The sequence below is a fragment of the Passer domesticus genome, chromosome 4, assembly GCF_036417665.1.
Source record: "Passer domesticus isolate bPasDom1 chromosome 4, bPasDom1.hap1, whole genome shotgun sequence".
Classification (NCBI taxonomy): domain Eukaryota; kingdom Metazoa; phylum Chordata; class Aves; order Passeriformes; family Passeridae; genus Passer; species Passer domesticus.
The window spans coordinates 26,704,037-26,719,011 of record NC_087477.1 but is presented as its reverse complement, the minus strand read 5'-3'; the positions used below and the strand labels follow the sequence as shown (position 1 = coordinate 26,719,011).

At 41.1% G+C, this 14,975-nt stretch overlaps 1 protein-coding gene across 2 annotated transcripts in view; it reads left to right on the top strand.

The window, feature by feature from the left end:
- The first annotated feature begins 1,315 nt into the window (after positions 1-1,315).
- Positions 1,316-14,975, top strand: part of EDNRA (endothelin receptor type A) — a 32,903-nt gene continuing 19,243 nt past the window's right edge. Inside the window, exons 1-2 of one of the 2 annotated variants that reach the window (XM_064416695.1) lie at positions 1,316-1,543; positions 4,342-4,845. In XM_064416695.1, the coding sequence (XP_064272765.1) occupies positions 4,444-4,845 (402 nt within the window). In that variant the 5' untranslated portion in view covers positions 1,316-1,543; positions 4,342-4,443. The remainder of the gene's footprint in view (positions 1,544-4,341; positions 4,846-14,975) is intronic. The other variant, XM_064416696.1, reaches the window with a different exon arrangement.

Genomic DNA, 14,975 nt, shown 5'->3' with positions numbered 1-14,975 from the left:
AACAAGTTACCATGAAGTTGATTCTTGACAAAGCTAATCATTAATACTAAGCACCTAGGACCAAACAGTAAAGAATTTTTTTAGTAGTATATGGATAATTTAGTGGCTTATCAGACTTTATTGAATTTCACAGCAACCTGAGATTTTCAATAAAACTTTCTATCTGATTCACAAACAGTGGGCTCCTTGTGATTCTCAGCTGAACATGTATGTTCCTTCAAAGATCCTGTGCTTTGACACTTCATTTAACTGAGATGACTTTCTAGAAGTAATAAAATACTGCTAATCCAGTCAATCCAGTTGCTGGTTTTTCCTGTTCAAGATTTATCAGATGATTTCAAACATATTACAGAAGCATACTTTTAACTATGCAAAACTGAAAAAGTTCAAACCAATTTCCTATGTGATTTAGTGCCAGATATTTTTATTCACATTTTCTATTGGTTTTTTTCAGTCTACTTTTGCAGTTTTAGGACGACATTTTTTACATCTTATTTAGGAAGGTTGCCTTTTTTATTCAGATGAAGTCCATATATGTTTAGAAAATAATTTCTGTGGTACAACCAGATGACAACTTGCCAGGAAATGAAAAACCTGAAATGATTCAACAAAGGACTCAAAATTTCATAAACTTGCTGGCATGAAAGAAAGGATTTTGAAACTCTTTCCTGTACAAGCTGCTCCCTCTGATACACATTTTTTTTCTCATTGTGAGAAAATATCATTAGGTATAAGTGAACTTTCCACTTTTTCTGCACAGATTTTTTTGTACCTCTCTCTTGACAGAAGAATAGTAATGGGAAACATAGGAATGACAGAAAATGCCTCACTCTTATTATCCCTGTAAATGCAGCAAAAAATGTAATAGCAAGTAAATGTATTAGCAGATGTGTTTGTCCTTGATGGATCAAAGAAATTTTCACTCAGGAGCAGTTTCTGTTTACGGATCCAGCATTTTTGAAACTCTTACACACAAAATTTTACCGATTGTTTCAGAGACTGATCCCGGCCAGCCCCGGGGCAAATGCAAAGCAAAAGAAGTTTATTTAATCCGATTTCCCACGGAAATCTGATTTTGCTCATGGATCAGTTTTTGCTCATGGATCTTCTGCCGTCTGGTGGGATCAGGTAGAGACCCTTGCAGAGAATCCTGCGTGCCATAGCAGGCAGCTGCAGCAGTGGGTTCCGGGGAGGAACTGAGGTTTGGATGAGTCCAGCGAAGCAGCTGCGCTCAGTTTCAGCCAGGAAAGAGTTAAGGAGCTCCGTGTTCCCCTGTGCCCGGGAGGCAGCCTTTGTGTTTAACATTGGCAGGGGCTCAGTTCGGGCTGGAGGTTTGTTTTAATTGGGGGAGGGGGCAGTGAAGAGGGGACGCTCCGACTTCTTCACTCTGTCTCTCTCGTTCACTGATTCAGCGGAGGTGGGGATTTTCAATTCCACCCAGTCAGACGCAGGCAGGAGGATCTGGTAAGACTATCCCAGGAAAAGCCACTCCGAAGGAATTCTCCGAGGCGGCGGCGGCGGCGCCGGCAGCCGCAGCATGAGGGTGAGCCGGGCGGGGAGGCGCGGCGGGGGGAGTGCGGGATGCTGCGGGAGCCCCATCCCCATCCCACGCCGGGAACAGCCCGGCCCGAGCCGCGGGCGCCTCCGCACCGCTGGGAACGCCCCGGACAAGGATTCGGGGCCGGTGGTGCGCCTCTGTGTGCGGGTGTGAGCGTGAGAGACAGAGGGAGGGAGAGAGAACGAGAGACGGGCACAAGGCAGCCTGGGGGAGCTGCTATTCCATAAAGTTCAGCAATGTATGGATCTTGCCAGAGGCTCTCTGTATAGGCGGCAGGGCAGGCAGCACTGCTTTGCCAGTGCGTGCTGGAATTGATCCTTCGCTGGCGGAGCAAGGAGCGTGTTTCCTCTCGCCTTGGAGAAGGAGCAGAGGCTTCCCCGGCAGCGCTCGCTGGGAGCAGCCCAGAGAATCCCCCTTGCCGGCGTTGTTCCCTTCGGTGCCTTCCTGCCCTGCTCCGCTTCATTTGCTCCTGTTCACATCTCAGCTGCCTTGCACTCATCAAGAACTGTTAGCATCTTAGCTGGTCTTTGGAACAATTTCTTTTCCACTAGTACGGTCTCTTCTTGCGAACCTCGGCATGGGAATTTTTTTGGTTTGGTACTCCAGGCAAGTCAGGAATTCAGTTCCCCGCATCCGCGGCTGCAGGCACAACACAGGCGGGTGGCTCCCACATTCACAGAGCATCCTCACACCCTCCAGGTACCCGGGCTGCCTGCGTGAAGGACAGTCCTAGATTACCTTATCACAGAAAGTTATCAGGGATGCCAGTGTGTTACTCATGTGAGGCAGACTGCATGTTATATTCTGCAACAAGATAAACACTTTAAAAATATTCACAGAGGAATGAAGGGCTGTCAGGAACCTATAAAAAAAGTACCCTTAGTAGTTAGCCTATTAAAAACTTTCTCATTTTTCTTCTAAGGCAAAAGTTTCTTCCGGGAGAGGGAAGAGATGGTAAATGGCAATTTTGTTCGCAGCCATGCTGCCACCATGTTTATATGATACATACATCAATTTTCACAAAAAGGGTCACAAAGTAAGGAGGAAACTAATATAACTACTAAAACATAGGGTTATGGTTTCTATTCATAGCTTTATCACATTTCCTTGGGAAAGCCATTAATAGTGATACATGTTTCCCATTGGTAAATTAAAGAACCATAATCAAAGAAAATAATACAAGTATTAATCCTTGCCTGAAAAGAATTACAGCCAAACATCTCTGTTGTTTCTCGTAAGATTTAGAAACCTAAAGTGAAAACACTTGGACCATGCTGCTGCTATATGTCCTGAGATACTGTCATAACCAGCATTTAATTTAATTAAATAAAGAAGGATTTACTATTTAGTATGTTAAACTTTGAAATTAACTCCATGGAAACTCACAGTTGGCCAGTTCCTGAACTCCAATACAGCAGTACAAGGATTGAAAGGCGGATCCCTGGTCTGTGAGGCACAGCACTCTGCATGCCAGACAGGAATACTCGGGTCAGCATCGCATCTGCTGCTCCACAGAGGTACACACACTTCCACAGACCACATACAACAGGAGCCTGCAATACTAGTAAATATTTATACTCTGCCTGCTCCAGAAGTACTATCAGTAAATTTTCTCCCTCCTTCTCTGGTAAACGTCTTGCTATAAACTCTGATTTAACAGCCCCACAGGGAATGAAATTAAGATTCATTTATTTAAAAGGATCCTCCCAAATACTTCAGACGAGTCCCTGGAAATCAGAAAGTTATAAATACTCAATTTGCAACTCTTCTTTTGTCAACACTGCAGCAATTTGTCTTGTTTTGCAGACATAAACCATGTAAAAAAATCTTAATCTTAAATTAAATCAAGACTTCAGGAAAATGGACTTAAATGGCATCCCTGGTTTCACTGGAGGTTTGGTATCTACAAACCCAGTGGCAGTGGTTACACACAGACAGTCACACTTATTAGGGCAGGAGTCTATGATGCTTTCTTCCCTACCTGGAACTGTCATGAGTTGTTGCTTAGAATACTAAGTAATATAACCAAGTACTTTTTTATCCTTAAAGAGCTTAAGTTTTTATTATTAACTTCACTGTGGCTAAGTACTGAGCATGAGTTGCAATTACATTCAGAACCAGATGACAGAATTTGAAGGCATTTTCCTGGCTAGAGATCTATCCTAGGACTATAAAATCTTCCTCCTAATATTTAGGGATTTTGGATCTGGTCTGGATTTTGGATCTGGTCCAGATTTTGATTTCAAATACATGTCTTATCAGTTTTCATTTGAAATCCAGGTAATAAGTCAGACAAAAATAATGTAAAGTCTAATTGTTGCAGCAACTCAAAAATACTCAGAAAATTGATGAATTTACTGCCTTTAATTTTTAATGTAGTGCCTTTACCTTTCATTTTCAAAGAAAAAAATAGTAAGTTCTTCTTTAGCTAAAATACCATTTAGCAGTCTCCGAGAGAGGTCGACTCCAAGACTATATTTCAAAACAGAATTTCATCCCCCTTATTTTTTCCATCCCTATACAAATTCTGTTTCAGCAGGGTTTTGTGGGATCTTATTTGCATAAGCTATCACTTGAGGAAATTTTTGTGTTTGCCTCTTGTCAGACAGGTAATGGGGGTAATCTAGATTTCAGAGCAGCACAGTGAGTATAAACAGGTGTTTATCCATATGTGCTGCAGAGGCTGAACATCCAGATACCTTCCCTAAGTAGAAACAGGATGTGTTAGACTACCTGTTGTACTGATTATGTGTTTTTTTTTCCTTTTCTTTTTTTGCTTACAGTTTCTCTCTGCAGGTGAAAAAGTGAGAAGTGTCTCACTGAAATACTAAAGAAAAACAACCAAAACGCTTGTCTCACTGAATTTACTCATTGGGGACTTCAGGATGGAAGCGTTGTGTTTAAGAGTTTCCTTGCTGCTGCTGGTCCCGGGATTTGTCCTCAGTGACAGCTCTGACAGAGACATTTCCAACAGGAGTGACTTGGGAAACCCCCTTTCCACCTTCTCAGGGATGGAATCCAGCATTCTCCTCACCACCATGCAGCCCCCGGTGTCCAACCAAACTGTCAAATGCTCCCAGCAGACTAAGATTGCTGAAACTTTCAAATACATCAACACCGTGGTGTCCTGTGCTATTTTCATCATTGGGATGGTTGGGAATGCAACTCTGCTGAGGATCATTTACCAGAACAAGTGCATGAGGAACGGCCCGAACGCACTGATCGCCAGCCTGGCACTGGGAGACCTTATCTACATCGTCATTGACATCCCCATCATCGTCTACAAGGTAGGACACCACCACCCATTCCAGCTGCAGCTCCTTGCCGCTTCCCTGGCTGTTCTCTGTGCTTCCTCCTCTATTTAGTGCTCTTTTGTCAATGAATAGTGCACTTAAGGAAACAATACAACTCCTTTTTGTTCTGCAACAAACCCCTTGCTCTCAGGTCTCTCCTCCATCAAGAAAAAGTGTTTCTACCGTTAATGTAGCTCTTAGCTCCTAACCCAAGTGTGGCCTTGGCCATTTCAGAGGAGCTCTTCATTTCTCATAGCTGCTACAGCTAGCAAAAGAATTTATGAGGGAAGACTTTTTATAAACTGTTCTCCTCCTTGATGAACTAGCTGCTATTTTTATATTGTCCAATCCTTACTTTATATTTTTATAGAAAATACTCCCCGTGATATGCAGGCTTCATATTATGACTTTGAAGGAAGAGGTTACGTCAGTTAAGTTGAGCTTAAAGTTTTCATTTAATATTCATTAATAGCAGATTCTCAAAATCATTCCAATTATATCACAGACCATTTCTGAAATATTAAATTTCATCTGGATTTGTCAAAGTGTAAAAAGGCTCCTCAGCAATTCTTTTATCCAGTGTTTTGATTTTCCAATTTAATTAAACAAAGCCATTAAAGCAGTGCTTTTTTATTGATGCAGTTTATGTTTACAGATATAATTCAAGCCAGAACATGCTTGGGTGAACAGAACTGAGCCCTTTTAAAATATATTTCATTGATATTAACTTAGAATCATCATAGAAAATAATCTTAGAATTATCTTATAAAATCATCAAAGAATTTTGTAAGCTTGTACCTGTCTCTTTGTGGACCATACACAGGTGCATAGCTGACAGGATATTTGACTTTTTCTTTCTTTTTTTCAGTAGAAACATTAAGAGTTTTATTTACAAACACTAAATCATATAATATATATGTCATATAATTAAGAAAAAGTGTTGTTCACAATTTCAGCCCTTAAAGATTCAAATTACTTTTATTTACATGTGTTTTATATTTTAATGCATTTAAATGCATGGTTTTATAATAACTGTGGTTTCAAACTGGATTTTAAAATTAAGGAAACAATGATTTTAAAACATGCATTTTGCATCTTTATAACACTGACATCATAACTGCATTATAACTCAGGTATTCATAGGACAAGATAATAAAATTTGAATTAATTAATGGGAAAAATTCTATGTGCATGTATTACATTTGTACAGAGGCACTGGGAGCCTGTTATTGTCTACCCAGCCAGGAGGAAGAGGTAGACAATTTATTCTATAAGCAGCTGGAGAATGTTTCAGGATCACCAGCCCTTGTTCTTGTAGAACCTACCAGACATCTGCTGGGAACTTAATACAGCAGAAAAGAGGCAGTCCAGGAAGTTCTTAGAGTGTGTGGAGAAGAACTTTTGTCACAGCTGGTGAGCGAGCCCACCAGGGGAGGGACTGTGTTAGACCTGTTGTTTGCAAACAGAGATGGGCTGGTGGGAGATGTGGTGGTTGGAGGGCAGGTGGGGCACAGTGACCATGAAATTATAGAGTTCTTGATATTTGGTGAAATCAGGAGGAACATGAATAAGACTTTTACACTGGACTTCCAGAGGGCAGACTTTGGCCTGTTTAGGAGACTTCATCAGAGAGTTTCATGGGTAGCAGCCCTTAAAAACAAATGAGTTCAGGAAAGGTGGGTGAGCTTCAAAACAGAGATCTTGAGGGCCCAGGAACCGACTGTCCCTGTGTGATGAAAGATGAGTCAACAAGGCAAACCTCCAGCCTGGATGGGCAACGAGGTTTTGAAGGAACTCAGGAATAAAAAGAGAATGTATCATCCTTGGAAGGAGGGTAGGGTCTCTCAGGAATTATTAAAGGGGTTTGCTAGGGCACGTAGCAAAAAAGTTAAGGGAGATCAAAGCTCAGTCCAAACTTAACTTGGCAACTTTCATAAAGGATAACAAAAAATGTTTTTATAAATATATTAACAGCAAAAGGAAGGGTAAGACCAACTTTTGTTCTCTACTGGATGCAGGCGGGAACTCAGTAACTACAGATGAGGAGAAGGTGAAAGTGCTTAACGCTTTCTTTGCCTCAGTCTTTAGTGGGAAGTTGGCTTGTCCTCAGGACAGCTGTCCTCCTGGGCTGGTAGACGACACCAGGGAACAGAATGGTTCCCCTGCTATCCAGGAGGAGACAGTCAGAGAACTGCTGAGCAGCTTGGATGCTCATAAATCCATGGCAGCACATGGGATCCACCCCAGGGTGATGAGAGAGCTGGCAGATGAGCTTGTGAAGCTGCTCTCCATCATTTACCAACAGTCCTGGCTCACTGGTGAGGTTCCAAAGGACTGAAAGCTGGCCAATGTGATGCCCATTCACAAAAAGGGGGGAAGGAGGATCCCAGTAATTACAGGCCAATTAGCCTGGCCTCTGTACCAGGTAAGGTTATGGAACAATTTATACTGGATGTCATCATGCAGCACCTACAGGATGGCCGGGGTGTCAGACCCAGCCAACAGGGGTTTAGGAGGGGTAGGTCGTGTGTGACCTGCCTGGTCCTCCTTTTATGACCAAGTGACCCACCTAGTGGATGCAAGAAAGACAGAGGTTGTCTATTTGGACTTCAGCAAGGCCTTTGGCATCTGTCTCCCACAGCACACTCCTGGAAAAACTGCAGCTCATGGCTTGGACAGGAGCACTCTGTGCTGGGTTAGGAACTGGCTGGATGGCCGGGCCCAGAGTGGTGGTGAATGGTGCTGCATCCAGCTGGGGCCAGACACCAGTGGTGTCCCTCAGGGGTCTGTGCTAGGGCCAGCTCTGTTCAATATCTTTATTGATGACATGGATGAGGGTATTGAGTCCTTCATTAGTAAATTTGCAGGCTAAGCTGGGAGCGTGTGTCAATCTGTTGGAAGGTAGGAGGGCTCTGCAGACAGACCTGGAATGGTTGGATGGATGGGCAGAGTCCAGTAAGATGAAGTTTAACATGTCCAAGTGCCGAGTCCTGCATTTTGGCCACAATAACCCCCTGCAGTGCTACAGGCTGGGGACAGTGTGGCTGGACAGTGCCCAGGCACAAAGGGACCTGGGGGTACTGGTGACAGCCAGATGAACACGAGCCAGCAGTGTGCTCTGGTGGCCAGTGGCATCCTGCCTGTATCAGGAACAGTGTGGCCAGCAGGAGCAGGGAGGTCACCCTCCTTCCCTTGTACTCAGCACTGGTGAGGTCACACCTGGAGTGCTGTGCCCAGTTCTGGCCTCTCAGTTTGGGAAGGACCTTGAGACACTCCAGCGCATCCAGAGGAGGGAACAAGGCTGGAGAGGGGCTGGGAACACAAACCCTGTGAGGAACGACTGAGGGAGCTGGGGGTGTTTCACCTGGAGAAAAGGAGACTCAGAGGTGACCTTATCACCCTCTACAAATTCCTAAAAGGTGGTTGCAGTCAGCTGGGGGTTAGTCTCTTTCTCCAGGCAACAACTGACAGAATGAGAGGTCACAGTCTCAAGCTGCATCAAGGGAAATAAAGGCTGGATATTAGGAAAAAGTTTTTTATGGAAAGAGTGATAAAGTACTGGAATGGTCTGCCTGGGGATGTGGTAGAGTCACCATCCCTGGATGTGTTTAAAAAAAGATTGGATGTGACACTCGGTGCCATGGTTTGGTTGAGGTGTTAGGGCATGGGTTGGACTTGATGATCTTGAAGGTCTCTTCCAGCCCAGTGATTCTGTGACATTATCTATGGTGAAATGCAGCACCTGGTTCTGATCATCCAGTGGTATATATTACAGATAAGTCTTTTAAGTTTAACTGGGTTTAATATAGCATGAATTTGAAACTAGGATGACTGTAAATTATTATGGATGTGATTTAATGGGAATTCTAGTTTACACTTTTCAATACTCCACCTGGGAAGTTAAATTGTCAATTAGTTGATAAGCTATCTGTAGGGTATTTTGGATTAACAAGTTGATGAGAAAGATTAGCTTCCTGATTTGAGATCCTCCCGTCTTCCACAGCAGGGTGAATGCCTTATGGGACATCAGACTGGGGTTCTTAGCTGGACTCAGAGCCTACACAAGGCCAGGCTGGATGGGGCTCTGAGCAACCTGGGCTAGTGGGAGGTGTCCATCCCTGTCCCATCCCTGTCCATGGGACTGGAACTGGATGATCTTTAAGGTCCCTTCCAACTCAAACTATTCAGTGATTCTATGAGTGCACCTCCCATGATGTATTACAGTTTCCTCCCTAGTAAATTGCTCTTATGTCTTTATGGATAATTGCTAAGGCAGCATTGTCACTCTCATGGTATATCTGATAGTACATTTTAAGGAAATATAGCATGAGTTCTTTTCAGAGTCAAGTTCAAACAAAGAACAAGGATTTTATTTCACAATTTTTTCTAACCTTTCAAGAGCTCTGCTTCTTTTTTGCAAAGAGGAATGGAAATCTGGAATTAATTATGCCTTTCAGAATTGCCTTTTGATGGTCTTCTGAAAATTCTTTGGAAGTTTAGTTGAAAGTAACAAACAAATTTTTTATATTCTCTTTATTATTTTGCAATGTATTTTTTCCTATTATTTTTCTCTCAGTTCTCTGGAATTCCATAGGTGCATTTGTCTTGGTATATCTTACATGATGAGCTGAACTATGGTTCTGATTTGATGAATGAAATTTCCTTAGCCTACATGAGAAATTATTTCTGTGCTGCAGAGAAGTATTGGATAAATAAAGGCTATGAACAAAACTGCAACCCCTTGACACCAATGTCACCAATGTAAGAAGGCAGAATTAAAATAAACCTTAAAGCTTAATTCTAGATTTTAGTTATTTTTCAGTTATTTAACTTTCAGAATAAATTACTTATAAATTACTACATACAACCACCTTGTTGTCTGGGGTTTGCTGCAAGAATTTATGGCTTTGGTATATCTGATAAGAAATGCTATTATTATTATTATTATTATTATTATTATTATTATTATTATAGTCCATTTTTCATATGAACCATTCAGTAACGTGGATGCTTACATTAGGAATTGTGTTTAGTTCGTCAAATGCCATTTCTGTTTGTACCACTAGGGATCCTAAAATCTGTGTCATCTTTCAGCTCCTCTTGTTGAGTGACAGTGAAGAGTGGCCCCTGGAAATATGACAATTGGATAATTGAAGTGATAGGCTTTTAAGGAAAAAAAATCAAGTGTTTTTATTTTTGTTAGAAAGTAATTTATACCCTTCAGAACTTTATTTTAAAAGATTCTTTTAGTTTCAGGGTCAGCCTCATGTTGAACCATATATTTGTATCCTACATATAAGTGGTTTCAAACACTTCATACCTTTAGGTCAGACCTTCATTTTTAGGACAAAAGAGGTCTGGAATCAGATTAAATCATTCATCTGCATATTAAAATAACAAATGGTAGAGTGTTAAGATGGTCACATTGTGTAGAAAAATGTGTAATACCTGGAATTATTATTGAATATCAGAAACAGTTATAATCACTTTCCTGAAACGTATGTACTTAACTATTAACTATTTTGATACTACTTTCAAAAGAGAAGTAGATAATGCTGCTGGTACTCCAATCCATTTTTCAAACCCTTAAAAAGAAGCAGGTATAAAATTGTATTAACTGGCAATGTTAGATCCCAGGAGAATTGAGTCCTTTATACTATTATGCATTTACACAATTAACAAAGATATGATCCTGGGAAAAAAGTAATTATGTAATTTATGTCAACTGAAGATGTGGTCACAGGTGTTTGATGTTTTTAACCTTTCTTTGTGGTACAGTAGGCTCAAAAACTCACTCCTTACTTTCTCCAATTACTGTAATTATATAGTGGAATCCCCTTATTCTTAAGTAGATTGCTTAAGTGAGTAATATTTACTGTCCTTTGAAGACGTTCTGGATGTGTTAAAGCTCCATTACATTTAATTACCACATTATATCCACTTGAAGTATCAAATCAGTGTTAAAAATCTTAATAAATTGAGTTTTAAATCAGTTATAAATCCAATCTTAATGGACTAAACTAAGGCAATTTAATTTTCAATCACATTTTTATACCATCAGGACCCAAATAGTCTCCTTTTTACCCAAAACATACCCATCTCAGACTTTCAAGATGTCAAAGTCTAAACCTCTATATGAGTAAAAATTATTTCTCTGCAGGGAAAAGAAGACCAGAAAATAAAACTTTCATATTTTACACAGCTGTAGAGGTAGGCATTGAAGGCATTGAAGAAGAGACGGGTTCCTTTTCTTGTATAAGGTATCAGGTGGCATTAGCACATAACAGAAAGCTGCTGATCACCTGCATTACCCATCACTGCCATGTGCATTTTTTAGCAAACAAATTCAGATGCAATGCAAGAAAACTTCTTCAGAGGGCTGCTTTCCACAAAGGCTTTACATTAGCAGTACAAAGGCAGCAGCAGAATATCCACAGCACCAGTGCTGGCTTGGCTGCTCTGAGCTCTGGCAGACCCTTATGGCTGTTCCTGCTGCTGCTCTCATGGCTGGAGCACAGCAGAACAGCAGCAACAACAGGTACTCACCACAGACACTGCTGGCCACTGCTCTTTCCTGAGCTCCTGGAGCTTGAAACACTCTAGATCAAGGCTCTCAGCCTTAGAATGGCAAAATTTTAACTGTTATTGGGAAGTCCTCAGCTGTCTCTGCTTCCAGTTTTATGCACTTTAGAGAAAAACATAAAAATGGGTTCTATTTCTTGGAAACTGGCCTAAAAAGGGCTGACATAAACTGCACTGCCTTAGATCAGAATATGCTTAACTCCTTAAACCATTAGTTTACAAAGTAGATGAAACAAATTTGGCAGCTTTTAACCTGTTTCTTTAATAATATTTTCTTAGCAATTTTACTGTTATAAAGTGGAAGGCATCTACCCAGGGAAAAAATCAAGCGTTCACTGCTCAGACAGCTCAAGGAGATGTTTTCTTGAATAAAACAGGAGGATTTCCAGTTTGTTAATTGGTATTCATGCTTACTTAGTTGCAACATTATATAAATCTGAGTAATCCACCCAGAATATTAAAAATCTAAATATAGAAGGTACCTGACAGCAAGCAAACATGCTCATCCATTCTGTCTTCAGTAAAGAAAGACTCAGCTAAAGCATTTCTAGTCATGGACAATTTTTAGCATCAGAGCACGTGCGTAAATGTCAGAGCAATCCCTTCTGAATCAAAAATTATTTGGCATATCTGAATACCTTCACCAACAGAATAATTATAACTACATGGGGATTCTAATTAGCCACACTGGCACTGATCTTATATCTGACAGCTGATAGAACAAGTGGCATCTTTTGTGCCAAAGGAGTATAAAGCCAAGCCAACAGCACACAAAAAGGTAGAAACGATACCCTTCTTTAAAGGCAGAATTTTTCATATGTATAGTGTGTGTTTCTCAATGAAGTACCAACACAAGTAGGAAACTCTGAGGCCTCAGAACAACTACATTCTGGTTTTCAAGAAATTCTTATCAGGGATTCCAAGGGGCAATGAATGGGTAGCCCAGTGTGATGCAGAAACCCACAGAACCTGCTCCACACAGGACCTATTTTTTCAGGTGTATGTCTCCATGTAGTGACCAAACACAGCAGAAACCCAGAGGCAGCACAGGAATTGATCACTGAGTCCTGAAAGCAGAAATTTCCCAAAATGGAGCAGGAAACAGAAATCCATCAGGAATCTGTTCTATTTACAAACTGCCACTTCCCAGCAGAGCAAAATGTGCATACCAGGGTAGCAGTCAATGAAGAGATTTTATATTCTAGGTCTTAGTTCAAGATCCACTCTGCCTTTAACTCAAGGCTGTTCTTTGGGGAGTGGGACATATGTTCCCATCAATGCACAGCTCCTCCCTCATCTTCAACTCATCTCATGCTTGCCTTGCTGCTCTGTGGATTTGAAATAGTGTACAGTACTTAGCGACTTTAGGTTTAAGAGAATATTTTAGTGTGTTTTCTGTCTTTATTTCTCGACCATCTGAACTCTACAGATAACAAGGAATTGTTTTGATTGTGCATATTCAGGGCTTATGGGTTCTGCAGTAACTTCTTAGAAATCCTGTCACTCTTTTTAGCAACACACAAAAGAAAACACAGCTGGAAGAACAACAAAAGAAATATTATGCCCAGGGATTGAAAAAATTCCTTTCAACAAATCACCATGCACATAAGCACACCTTGCAGCTCATTTCCCTGAAGAAGAGCAGCTCAGCCTGAGAAACAGTTTACCTAACAGGATGGGAAGATAGCCAACACCATGGAAAGTAATCCTGCTTTGTAAACAGCAAAAATACCACAGGGGAGATGCCTAGAGTTGTTAGGAATGTTTTACCGCTAAGTAGATTTTTGTAATAAATATAAGCATTTTAACAAGAACCTAAAACTTAGGATTTCTTTTTCGTCCAGTTAGTTGAGCCAGAATGTTCAGCTGCAAAACCAGGGCATTTGTTTCCTTACTTTTCAGGATCTCTTGAAGTATAATCTATTTTCCCTTGTGTAAAAACTATACATTCCCTTCCATAGCTGCCTAAGCAGGAGAAAAACACTGTAGGCATTCAGTGAATGGCATGAGACCCTTTGCTACCTTCACCTTTACTCAGCCAGGCTAAGATAAGCAAAATAGCAGAAAAAGCCCTGGCAGGGCAATTCAGAGTAAAAAATATCTTTGATGGTTCTCATGCATCCACACATAACCTTTCTTCCAGGAAGAAAACCAGTCAGTCTTTTATCCACCCAAAGTGGGAAAAAGACAGTTCTTGGTTGTAGCAAAATCAGGAATGTATTTCCTGCAAAGAAGAGTTGAAGAGATAGAGTGTGTTTTCTCTACCATGCCAGGGCTGTCAATCTAAGTATAACTAAATAAACAAATTATCCCAAAGCTGGCAGAAGCTTGAACAATCACCTCACCATATACTCAGTACTGATCTTATGCCCTGCAGTATAAAGGCTACCCTTGTTCTTTGTTTTCCTCTACTCTTTGTTTTCCTCTAGTCGCTGTCCTTTCAAAATCTGAGGTTTTTCACTTCAGCAGTGGGAAGGAATACTTAAAGACAGACTGTGTTCCTCTCCACCCTGACAGCTCTCCCTCTTTGCTGCAAAGTGGTGGAGCACAGCTGACTTGTGAAGCAAGAAATGGATGAGCTTTGTCCAGCAATGCAATTCTTTCCTGTATATATGGGTTTCAGAAAGAAGGGAAATGCTTGAAAACATGCAATGAATTCTTACCCTATAACATTTTATGAGGACAGAAGGTCCTGTTCAGTCACCACAACCAAAATACCACTGCTGAGGACTCAATACATCCTTATTCCTAACTAAGCAGTCTTACAGATCAGAGATAGGTGAGACACTTCAGTCGGAATCATCATCTTTTGTCACTTAATGCAGCAACTCAGTGGTACAGAACTTAGACACTTTTGTGCTGAGCCAGATATCTCCTAGATTCCACCCAAAATACCACCAGATACTATTGCCATTGAAGGATCATGCCTTCAATCAGACAAGGACATATATAATGGTATAACACAATTTAAGCTTTATCTAGACAGCTCAATATCTCCTAGAAAAAAACTAGCCTAAAAAAAAAGCCAGCAATATCAAATGTGCTGATGTAACAAAACCAAAAGAATTTCCCTTATCTTTCATTCTGGGCTATGTGGCAAGAAAAGACAATCACCCCAGACTACACTGCTTTTGTAACTGCTGCTCCCCAGTTAGGAGATGTTGGTGACTTACACAACTGGATTGTATCTACACAGACTAAATCTGCTGGCTGGATCCCTTTCTCCATTACTGCCCAAGTGTAATTTCAGTTGTGGAATAAAGAAGATATTTCTATTTTTCCTGAAGACAGAATAGAAGCTGACTTCCATGGTTGTGCCAGAGTTGTTCCAGCAGTATCATGGAACATTTAAATGCCATGAAACTCAGGAGAGCGTCCTAGGTGGTGGCAGCTTGAGGGACAATGCTTGTAAGGAACACAGTTCAGTTTCTGGGAAGAACACCTTGTGTGTCAGCACAACAATGGTCCCACATGGATATAGGAAGAGGCAGTCTCTAGAGCACTAGGATGAAATCAGAGCAGGAAAGGGCAGGTATGAAGCC